Source organism: Thamnophis sirtalis, unplaced genomic scaffold (genome assembly GCF_051295495.1).
Source record: "Thamnophis sirtalis isolate CommonGarterSnake01/CBP01778 unplaced genomic scaffold, rThaSir2_p1.2 scaffold_8, whole genome shotgun sequence".
Classification (NCBI taxonomy): Eukaryota; Metazoa; Chordata; class Lepidosauria; order Squamata; family Natricidae; genus Thamnophis; species Thamnophis sirtalis.
Genome location: NW_028261388.1, coordinates 45,837,359 through 45,850,060, shown reverse-complemented (window position 1 = coordinate 45,850,060; position 12,702 = coordinate 45,837,359). Strand labels below are relative to the sequence as shown.

Genomic DNA, 12,702 nt, shown 5'->3' with positions numbered 1-12,702 from the left:
CAGTGTCTCTGTAGTTCTTTTATTTAAGCAATTGTATCTTCGAAATGCTGGAGTCAATCTGACCTAAGGGATGTGTATTTCTTACCAATATTTTTATAATTATTTTCATATTTGTTTATCCCAACGAGCTCTGGAACATAGCATATACTGCAACTGAATTGAAGTCACATACCTTAAATTTGCTGTGGTTGAGAAACCCTGATCTAGAGGGTGAAATATTTTCTCTTCTGGATTATCTAAATCATGGGTGTCCAATCTTGGCAACTTTAAGACTTGTGGCCTGCCATGTTGGCTGGGGAATTCTGGGAGTTGAAGTCTACAAATCTTGTTGCCAAGGTTGGAAATATCCCTGATCTAAATGCTTCTGATTGATTTCTCTACTATGAGATGGCATCTATGGTGAGGCAAAGAGCAATCCCTGTCATGACATCATAGCACAAATCATGAGATTTACATTCTTTTGTCAGTTGTCATAACATCATTATGCAGTTGTGCATATGTCAGCATTTTGACATAATTGTTTGCTATTGATAACCATGTTCTAACTCCAACTTCTAACACCTACTACAGGTGTAGTTATCGCAAAGCTCTGCTACTCCCTCCTCTTTTTCTTTCTCTCTTGGACTTTAATCTTCTTGACTGATGAAAGAGTCTAAGACATTTGAAAGCTTTTGGTGATTGTAAAAGATCAGTTGATTCAGTCTGGCCTACCGTGTCTTTTAATTTTCACTTCTCTTTACACCAAACACTGTGTTTCCTTTGGTCAGTTTCTAAACTTTTATGAAGAGTCCCATATATACTGTATGTAAAAGTAGTATTGTTTTCCATCAAGCTGTTTAAAAAATGGGTAATAACAACAAATATGTAAAGTGATAGATAATTATGAGCCAGATAATTCTAAAATTTATCCTTTTCTAGGATTAATTACTATGGATAACTATATTGGAAATAATTGACTTTTTAAAAACATAGTCATTCATCATCATAGAGAAGTCAAATGATATTTTAGAGTATTTACAGAGCTTTACAACATCCGTTGATAAATGGAATATTGTATTTGATTAAAAAAATGCATTATCTATGTATGGACTTTATTGCCTGATTTGTATTAAATATGCTCTCTTCTTAGGGTAAAGTGTTCGAATAATTCGGTGATTCATTTGCAATGCACTGGTAAATGTAAGTTTATGAAAAATCAAAAATTCAACTTAAAAGGGTAACTGTTTACATTTTTTTACCAATACATTACATTTTCTGTTTACACTGTTGGCATTTTTACTGCTAAAAAATATTTTTCGTGTTAGTTTTAGGATCCTTCAGAATTTATTCACATATTTATGATTTTAAAATATAGTATTGTTGCATTATTTTGGCCCATAATTTTGTATTTCTAAATGTATTAACATTATAAAAAAATACAGGTAGCATTTAGTGTGCTTCCCTTCAGGAAGGGAAGTAAGAGGAAGAAAGAAACAGATTTTGTTGTATTTTTTTTCATGTTGCTGTTATAATAGTCTGACATTTTTCAACTAGACAAAAATCCAGGTAGATCTATTTAATAGTGCAAAAGATACATTCTGCAGTTTACTGCAATTTTTGTTGTTATTGCTAAAACTTCACAACTACTTTTTATTTCATTTTTAGAATATTTTGAATTTGATTAATATTTCTTTGACATTTTTTACTTTAAATAGTTTTAAATCATTTCAGAACGTTTATTGACATTGTTTACCTTATAAAGCTCTTTACTTCATTGTTTCATAAGATAGTTTAAATATGAAATTATTGAACTATGTAAAACAAGGGAGGATAAAAATTGCTGCAGTGTGGATTATACAATGAAAGTCAGCATATCTGTAAATTTCCTCAAAAATTAAATTATTTTTTTAATACCTTAAATTTTTACAGCAATGACCTTTTTCGTTAATAAACAGGAATTGCAATAACAACAGAAACAATTTATAACAAAAATATTATTTTCCCAGCAATAGTTTTCACAGAAAATAATACACAGTAAACTAAAGAGCCAAGGTGGCGCAGTGGTTAAATGCAGCACTGCAGGCTACTGCTAGATCAGCAGGTCAGCGGTTCAAATCTCACCGGCTCAGGGTTGACTCAGCCTTCCATCCTTCCGAGGTGGGTAAAATGAGGACCCAGATTGTTGGGGGCAATATGCTGACTCTCTGTAAACCGCTTAGAGAGGCCTGAAAGGCCTATGAAGCGGTATATAAGTCTACTGCTATTGCTATAAATATATCATCTTAAAATAATTCGTTAATTATTTATTAAGTGGATTTTGCCCCATTTTATAACCTTTCTTGCAACAATTGTTAAGTGAATCACTGCAGTTATTAAACAACATGGTTGTTAAGTGAATTTGGCTTCCCCGTTGACTTTGCTGAGCCGAGGTGGCACAGTGGGTAGAGTGCAGTACTGCAGGCCACTTCAGCTGACTGCTATCTGCAGTTCAGCGGTTCAAATCTCACCGGCTGAGGGTTGACTCAGCCTTCCATCCTTCCGAGGTGGGTAAAATGAGGACCCAGACTGTGGGGGCGATATGCTGACTCTGTAAACCACTTAGAGAGGGCTGAAAGCCCTATGAAGCGGTATATAAGTCTAACTGCTATTGCTATTGCTATTTGCTTGTCAGAAGTTTGCAAAAGGTGACCACATGACCTCACATAAATATGAATCAGTTGCCAAGCATCCAAATTTTGATCACATGGCCATGGGGATGCTGCAGCAATCATAAATGTGAAGAAGGTTCATAAGTTACTTTTTTAGTGTCACTGTAACTTTGAAAATCACTAAACAAATTATTGTAAAGTCAAGGACTACCTGTATTCAAAAAAATATTCAAAACTCTATTGCAGAGTACTCTAAATTAGCATATCTGATTACTATATTTTTTGCTCCATAAGACGCTCCTGACCATAAGACGCACCTAGGTTTAGGGGAGGAAAACAAGGAAAAAAAATTGCCTTTTCCTCCCAGAGTGCATCTGGCTAGTGTCCTTACAGCAAACAGCCTGCCTCTTCTGTGTCTGCTGCCCCCCAGGGAATGCTGAAGCCTTTGCCTCCGAGCAGCTGATCGGCGGTTGGATTGGCTTCCCAGAATACCACCAATAAGCTATTCCATGTGGTGGGCATCACTGCCGCCATTCACCGCTGCTGCCTGTCACCCATATTTGCACTTTGGGGAGGAAACAAAGTGTGTCTTATGGAGCAAAAAATATGGTATTTCTCAGAACACATACTTTTCACTTTTTATTTTCCTTACCCATAGCTTGTGGAAAAAGGATGATTACCCAGAAATCTCAACCAAGAATTGTTGGTGGTTCTGATGCTCAAATAGGTGCTTGGCCTTGGATAGTCTCACTGTATTTTGATTACAATCCCACCTGTGGAGCTTCTCTTATCAACAATGAATGGCTGCTCTCAGCTGCACATTGTGTCTATGGGTAACTTTATTCAACTGTTGTTACATTCCATATCTTCATGTATTCTTCTTTTTAAAAATTGTGGATATCAGTATTTACCTGACGATTCATGGAGAGTTAAAAGATAAAGTAGAGACAAGATACATATAGCCCTTGCCTCTCTAATAATATAAATACAGCATCATATCTCATACTATAGTAAAGAGACAATCAGCATCAAGGATGCACAGGAATTAAACTTCTTATATCAATCAATTCTGCATTGAGTTCACTTGAATACATACTATAATTGTTAATAAATGCAATATATATTTTCCCAAAATATACAAAATGAATAAAGAACACCGTTCATAAAAAGATTTTACGTTAAAACAGTTATTAAGAAAAGCACCAGTACTATGAGTGGTAGTTATTCAATAAAACCCATTACTCAGCTGCAAAAATATGAAGCACTTTGAAAAAGACAGGAAAGAATTGGGGTATTATATATCTCTTTGCTGTCATCTGATAGTACTGATTTTTGCAAACTAGATGAGGTACCACTACATGAATGGAGCATTTGCTTAAATAATCCTTTCCTTTTCTGAAATAATCTAGCTCACATTTCAAATTGAGGCAATGGCCTTATTTGCTTGAATCTAATTATCAGATCTTGGATTCTGATAAAAGCAATAAAGCAATCTTATATTAATTAGATTTTCATCCTGCTTTTATAGCTAACTCAATATCTAATACATCTTCCTCTTACTTCTATTTTCCTCACATAATAACCCTATGTGATTATCTTATATTAATTCTGGTACATGCAAATGTGTTGGATTGATAGAATATTTAAAATTTATAACAAGATATCTAAATTACAGTTTCTCTTCTTTTTGTAAAAGTTATTTATTTAATTTTCCCTTTAAAACAAACATTTCATCTTTCATCAATCAGTGTGTCATCTGAGTACAATTTTTTTGTGTCATAATAGTTATAGCTTCCCACCAATTTCTTTATATACATCTGTTCTTATTTTAACATTCCAACTTAACATATATCCTGATATAACTTTTCTCTTTCTAGATTATTAAATTTTATACTTTTTATCCATATTCATTTTCTAACCAATAATAGAATAACCCCCATATATTATAATAATCAGATTCTTCCTTTCCTTTAATTGCTAGTGTTAATCTACTCCTTTCTGCACAGTCTAATATTTTTTTAAATTAGAACAATTTCAAGGAACTTATTTATCTTCTTATATCTAATATTTGTCATAGGAGACAATGAACTATGGGAAATGTCTGAGAGTAATGTAATGAACACTTTTATTCCAGAAGAAGAAGCAGTTTATTGTAAATATTTGGTTTATAGAAAGGAAAACAGGACAATCTTGGTGGTCAGAATTTATTAACTGGTTCTGCATATAAAAAAAAAAGAGGCCCACCTCTGAATATTAAAATATGTATACCCATATTTTAAGGAATGCATCTTAGAGCCATAAGAACTATTACTCCTAATGCTTTTAAAACATTAATTGGGAGTTGGTTAGAAATTTTTCCTGGCTCCATCAGCGTTGTTCACATTATGCATTGCAGAAGCTGTCTATAGCATATTAAGATGTGAACTTTTTCTCGTAATGTTACTAATATATTCAAAGTATTTCATCACTAAAAATGGAATGCAAGGGTGGTGATTCTTCAATTACTTTCAACCTTACATCTCATTAGTTACAATATAGTTATAAGTAAATCAAGAATGATTTAATATAGTTATCTGCATTATAATGGCTATACTAGCCTAAGTGTTTCATTTTAAATACAATCAATTTTATTCCTCTGAAGTTTTGCCAGATGAGTGATTAAATAATGTCTTATAGGAAATGCAGCTTAACCATCCATATGAAACATATCTAAGTAAATATGAATAATAAATGTTCATCTTTGTCTCATATGAATTTGCAATATTTGTTATCAGTAGCAATAGTACTCATGCTTGCGATAGCTTATTCTATGATGCCTGTATGATTCTCTATCGTAATCTGAGCTGCTCTTGTCCTAATAAAGGCCATTAGCTCCTCTCTTTAGAGCTATCTTGTTCCATATGTATTCAATTTCTCAGCTACATCACTGCTGGCAAATCATTGCTGAATAACAAGACACATTGTTCATAATCAAACAGTTCATCTTATTCTTCATCTTATACTTACTCACCACATTGTGAAACATTATCTCTCTAAGGATGCAATGTAATTCAACACTGTAATTATACATGGACATGAAGCAATAAACTTGGAAACAATGTTCAAATTTGTGATGCCTATGCCCACAAATTAATATGGGTTCTTTAATCTATATTTTGTTCAATTCTATAGTGTATTACAAACAATATAGATTTTGTGTAAAAATGTGAGTTCTTTATTAAATGTAGTAAATATATTGATTTCACAGACAGTAGTATCATCCAAGCAACATTGACTAATTTGAGAAATTGTTCAAATCTAATAAACAGATGGGGAAGTGATCCTGTTATAGGCTACACTGAGACATTAAAAAATCATGAACTTCCATATTGCTGATAAGTAATATAGATGGAAGTGACAATAAAATCTTTGGGAATGAAGCTTGACTCAAAGGAGTATTTGACTTAATAATGTTGGTAGCATGTCTAAGCAATTTCACATATAATTTGAGTTTGATCTATTTTAACATTTATTAAAAGGAATGTGTGAAATGGATAAAATTCAATATTGATAAACTGCTGTTCTTAAAATTGAGTCAGTATACATCTATTTTAATATAATAATGTATTATATTATATCCCTATATATTGTCGTAAATATATTATACTAGTGACATTGATGATTGACAACACAGAAAATAAAATAGAATATTGCTAATATTGGATAATCACACAGTTGAAAGGATAAATAGGCTCCTCACCCATTTTTGTGAGCACTGAGTAAAAATATTTTCAAATTTTAAGTCATTTACAAAAACCTACTCTTTAGTAGCCAGAAATTTGGGAACATTAGATGGGTGACAGGAATAAGTAGTTTGAGTACTCTTAAAAGTTTGATCCCCAACATACATGACTGGTGGAAAGAGATTGTGGAACAAGTATCCAAAATATCTGGAAGTTTAAGCCTATCCTTGACTCTCAATAGTACTGAAATTAGTAAAAGTTGTGTTTGAACATATTGTGTCAATGTGGTTCAGATGTTAAAATATACAAAAATTACATCTCACAAGCTATTTCAAGTCATAATTTAAGCATGTGTTATTTTGACTTAGGAGGAATTTAAAACCATCTCGTTGGAAAGCATTTCTTGGCCTGCACACAAATTTCAATCTATCATATCCTCAAACTGTGAGCCGAGAGATTGATCAGATTATTATCAATCCTCACTATAATAAGCGAACAAAAGACAGTGACATTGCTTTGATGCATCTCCAATTTAGAGTGAATTACACAGGTAAAATGATTTTCTCTTGCAGCCTTGCCTTTGGATTATTAACAGATTAGGGTCTAAATCTAAGAGATATTTTTAATAATTGGTACAATTTCCAATAGTCAATATCATAAAGTGGTAATCCTGATAATTTTTAAGCTTATTTTTCAGCAAAACAATTTGTGCAATGTTATTATTAAAGACTGGAGAATGCAGGTATAATTGTTCATTTCTTTTATGCAGATTATATTCAGCCCATTTGCTTCCCAGAAAAAAATAAACAATTTTTGCCGGGCACTAAATGCTCTGTTGCTGGCTGGGGAAGAACGACACTGGAAGGTATGTTACTGTTGTGTTAAATCTTTTTCTTCATTTTATTGTATTTTCCTGATGCAATCACTATAACTTAGGGTATAAAAACATCTTTCTTTCAGATATATCAACTGTCATAATATTAGAGTATATTTTATGAAACAGATCCATTGAAGCTTTATATTAATTTTCCATCCAAAGTAGTGGTTGGGAAAATGTACATAAGTAGTTTTTTTCCAAAAACAAACAAACTTTGATTTTTTTAAAAAAATATTGTGTAGTCATCACATTAAAAGTAGAAAATGAAAACCACTAAAATTGTTGGCCTCTCATATAGAATGATAAACTAATCATAAAGTGGTAAAGATTCTGACACAAAAGCAGTTTTTAATGATTAAACATAAAATAAAGATAAATAGGATTAAAACAAATATTACCATAGAAAATTCATTTTTTTATTTTAATAAAGGCATCTTGAATAACCAGATATTAAGTGAACTACATAAAGAATACATAATATTGACAATAAATTAGATTTAGACTAAAATACATTTCAAACAATGGAAGCCACCACTGAGAAGTCCTTATTCATTATTTATAATTGCAACTTATACCACACATAGCCAAGGAACATGGAACATGGAAGTAAATTATGCAAGTAGATTGCAGGAAACAAAAAATATAGAAAGGAGATCCTTGGTACTCCCAAGTGGCTTTAAATTTAACCCCCCAAAAAAATCTGACAAAGAATGCAGCTAAACAGCTAAAACTAGTTTGCTAAGTAGTGCAATGCTTGTTGTTTTTCATGGTTGTTTTTCAGTTATGCATAGATCTTCCCTAAAGCATATTACTTGCCCCCCTAGTAGGATTTGCAGTTAATAATGCATATATTTATTTTGCAATTGCAAAGCACATTAGAGTATAAAAACATTTTTTAAATTGGGAACTTTTTAAAATTGGGATCAATGAATTCAAACTACAGCATAACATGAAAAATACACATAATGTCACCTAGGTCCCAAGCCATCAAGCTGACCATGCACAATAAATGTCTTTTGGAGAACAATATTTAAAGGAGTTAATAAATAAGGGAAGAACAAACATCATGCAGCGCTTTCGAGACTAGATTTATTATGGCATAAATAGTAATGGACTAGAACCTACCTAATTAAAGGAATACAGTGATGCACGGAATGTTGTGCTTCATTGTTACTACACACATGGGTGCAGAGAATAAAAATTATAAACAATATATCTATGCCATAATCAATCTGTTCACTTTTAAGGATGCTACAACTATCAGCTATTCTATTCTTCCAGCTGGAGTGTACTTATGTCAGAAACATTGAATGACAGCTTTTTTATTAAAAAAGCAGAAGTGAGAACAGATATTTACTTCTACCTTCCATCTGTATTGCATTAATATTATGATTCTCTAATTATAAATTCAAAGGTCAACTCTGTGAGTCAGGGATGGAATGTCACACCAACTAATCAAGCACTTTTTTTAGAACTAATAACTTTTTGATCTTGAGAAGCAAAAATAGATAAGTGAAGGAGGAACAGTTGCTAGAGAAAGTTGAAAGCTAGAAAACTGTAAGAACTTCTTATCCATGCCATTCTGTAAACTCTCACTAATATGCTCCTATAATCCACTGTGGATTTTGTTTACATCTGTACTAAATTGTGTACTGCAATTTGTGTACAGAATGTACAGAATTGTATTACAATTCTGCTGTGCATAAATCTGGTTTCCGTGCAGCTTGGAGAACTGCACAGAAATCTTTTCACTCTATTGCAAATGGAAGCTTTAGCTGGAAGGTGAAGACCGAAGTAGTAAGAGAGCCACATTACTTACATGAGATGCAGCTTTTGGGGAATAAAAATCCAATGGGCCTTGCATGGTCCTGCTTTGGAGGTAAGTCGTAGACTATAGGAATGACAATACTGTATAATATTTGACTTACATGATATGTATCATTTTATCAGTTACAACAATGCATATACTTCTGGTTTTCAAATAGATTCAATCTCAAGTATATTGCAAGAAGCAGAAGTCCCTCTTATAACACATCAGAAATGCAAGGAACTGATGCCAGAGTACAATATTACTGAAAACATGATATGTGCTGGGTATGATGAAGGTGGAGTTGATGCTTGTAAGGTAAATGGTAGCAGTGTTTGCATTGTCATAGAATAGTCAATAAAATATCAGTTTTTCTGATTCTTTTTTATAATAGCAATACTGCCTCACAGTGCTTTACAGCCCTCTCTAAGCAGTTTACAGAGTCAGCATATTGCCCCCAACAACCCGGGTCTTCATTTTACTCACTTCAGAAGGATGGAAGGCTGAGTCAACCTTGAGCCTCATGAAATTTGATCTGCCAAATTGCAGTCAGCCAGCAGTCAGCAGAAGTATCCTGCCATACTGCATTCTATCCACTGTGCCATAAAGTAATAAATAATGTAAACTTTATATATAGATACCAATGAGATAAAAGTAAAGTTATAAGGGATGCTTTTTATCATAATTATATCACTGCTGTTACATTCTGCTTTCATTCACCACTCTATGTTACTTTAAATAATAAGTATTTTGAACATTTGGAACTCCATCCATCAAGGAAATAACAACATAATCCTTGTGATTATTACAAGTGATATACTGTTTTCAAAGCCAGTGTACTTTGCACTATGTTCAGCAAAAGGCGTTCCACATGGCACCCATAAACTATTTTCTCCTGTACTGAAACCAACTGGAAATAAAGCTAGTTTAATATATTTCTGCCCAGATTCAAATCCATTATTCAAGCTTGGTAATGTTGCTGGCCAGGTGTTTTGCCTGGATAATGGTTACCAATTGATGGATTCTCCATTCTGCATATGTTTGGAAAGGAAGCCTTCACTTTCCTTTCCTTGGGGTGGGGAGGTGCACCTTTGAGGTCATGTAGTTTTCACTGGTAGACTTTTTGAATGAGTCCTGTTACCTTGATTCCTTTCCCCTCACCTCCTTATGCTTAAGTCTTTTCCCTCTGTCATAGCTCCATGTTAGGAAGCAAGAAAAATATTACCTTTTTTCTAATCATTTTGGCTGAAAGGAAAAAAAATAGTAGTACTATTGTCAACTTAACAAGGAAGAGAGGTAAGGAAGGAATGAAGATTCATTCAAAATTTTACTAGTCCATCAAAGAACCTGTTCAAAAAAAGCCATGCCACCTTTTCCGCAAGCAATTAACAGAAATAGCAATGGCACTTAGATTTATATACCACTTCACAGTGCTTTACTGCCCTCTGTAAGCAGTTTACAGAGTCAGCATACTTCCCCCAACAATCTGGGTCTTCAATGTACTGATCTCATAAGGATGGAAGGCTGAGTCAACCTTGAGCTGGGTGAGACTTGAACTGCCAAACTGAAGTAACCTGTAGTATTGTATTCTAATCACTGTGCCACCATGGCTCTTACATAAAAATACATAAATTGCACAGATTGAATTGATATAACAATAAAGAAACAGCATGGATAGGTCTATATAGGCACAAGTAATGGACATAACATTTGGAGCACAGCAACCAAATATGCCTTAATGCCAATACAAGATCAAGGTGATAAATACATTCATTTCAGTGAATTTATCTCACTGAAGCATTTCCTGCCCATGATTTTAACAGGTTGGGTAAAGGATCCTTATGAAAGGCATTTCTTTCTTCAATGCTTATATTAACATGGCGGCATAAAATTTACACAGGCCCAATAAGTTTCATTTAAACTTATGACTTACAGAGAAGCTTACAGAAATATTATATAAAACTGACAGTCATCTTATTAAACAATTATGTTCATAGTAATAGTGTTGCCAACAATAACAATATTTTAATTTTTCTTTGTCATTTCAGGGAGATTCTGGTGGGCCTCTGATGTGTCAAGAGAATAAAAAGTGGTTTCTGTTTGGTGTAACATCCTTTGGCTACAAGTGTGCACTTCCAAATCGCCCTGGAATTTATGTAAATGTTTTCAAATTTGTAGACTGGATAAAACGTACCATTAATTATTAATTATTTTTTTAAAAGTAGAAAGAATATAAGATTGAAAAATAATGTGATTATAGCATCTATACAATAAAATGTGCCATAATCAGGCAAAGATTAATAATTCAAATTATGTCCAAGTTTGTGTTAGAAGTGATGTGAACAAGTTCTTGAAGTGTCACTGCCATTTACCCAGAAATTGCAATAATTTTATTCCAGCTATTCTCTTAATGCTTGAATAAGTAAAGAGAAGGGTAGCTCAGATAACATACTGATTTGTTGAAAGTATAACCCTCAGTAAAACTGTGCCTTTACACTTACTGAGAAGAGCAGTTGACAGCACCATGAATTAAACTCTTATACAGAGTCTACTGCAGATACTGTGAATACAGTTAAATAATAATAATAAATATTTTTTTCTTTTGTAAGAGATTTTTAAATGACTGCTTTTTTCAAACAGTAATGATATTTGTCATTACTAAGGCTCCAATCAGAAAACCTCAGTGATATACCTCCCTAATTATTTCCTATTAACTCAGTTTATTAAGAAAGTAGACAATGCAAAGTGTATGTATAGTTTATGTATAGTTTATGCAAAAATTCAGGATACAGTATTGATTGGCATGAAACTCTCATGTCTAGTCAAATGAACTAGAAAATACTATGGATCTAACCATTCAAATCAACCATTCTATTCTCAATTTAATTAATTTTATATGTTTTTCCTGCAGTGCATGATAGACTAATCAAATAATACTAATACTGCATTTACTATAAGATAGAAATCTTTGAAATCTTTGAAAAATAACTCATACCTATAAACACCAGCTTTCTATTGAAATCAATGGGAAATGATTTTATATTATTTCTGTGCAATCATATATGCATATATTTCATTTGTTTTAAATCATACTGTCAGAACGTGTTTAAGACATTCCTGTATTTTAAATGAAATAACAATCTAAATTTAGATAAGAAATATTACAAATTCAGAAAGAAGAGCCAAACTTATAACTGTAATGAGAAAAATTTCAGCTTGTAAATAAATCAATAGTCTCTAATACAATAGTAATAAAATTATTATTTGATTAGGCCAAAACTATTCTGCATGCATGCAGATTAGGATTTAGCAATTCATAATTCTCAGAGTACGTTTGTTAATACTAACAAATAATCAACTTTTCTCTTGAAAACTGCAGGAAACAAAGCATCTATCACATATCAGGTCTCATGATCCTGAATTTATATATTTAGAAATACCATTGTTTTCAACAGAAGCACTTTCTCATACGTACATATACAAATCAAAGAATTTTCAAACAGAGATTTGAGAATGAATCCAATATGTATATTTCAGTCTCAGTTCCATTGCAGCTAATGTACAAGTACTTGTACTTGTACAAGTACAAATACTTCTGCAGTTAATACATGTTTCCATGTTGGCCAAGAGACAGAAAAATCCCACATCATGTTCTTGTTTTTAAGAAAT

General features: G+C 32.6%; 1 protein-coding gene across 1 annotated transcript in view; it reads left to right on the top strand.

Annotated features, from left to right (window-relative positions):
• The window catches only part of TMPRSS15 (transmembrane serine protease 15), a 65,411-nt gene extending 52,976 nt beyond the window's left edge, over positions 1-12,435 (top strand). Inside the window, exons 22-27 of the mRNA XM_087722048.1 lie at positions 1,130-1,179; positions 3,286-3,460; positions 6,718-6,899; positions 7,119-7,214; positions 9,212-9,351; positions 11,082-12,435. Of these exons, the coding sequence (XP_087578174.1) occupies positions 1,130-1,179; positions 3,286-3,460; positions 6,718-6,899; positions 7,119-7,214; positions 9,212-9,351; positions 11,082-11,240 (802 nt within the window). The 3' untranslated portion in view covers positions 11,241-12,435. The remainder of the gene's footprint in view (positions 1-1,129; positions 1,180-3,285; positions 3,461-6,717; positions 6,900-7,118; positions 7,215-9,211; positions 9,352-11,081) is intronic.
• The last annotated feature ends 267 nt before the right edge of the window (positions 12,436-12,702 follow it).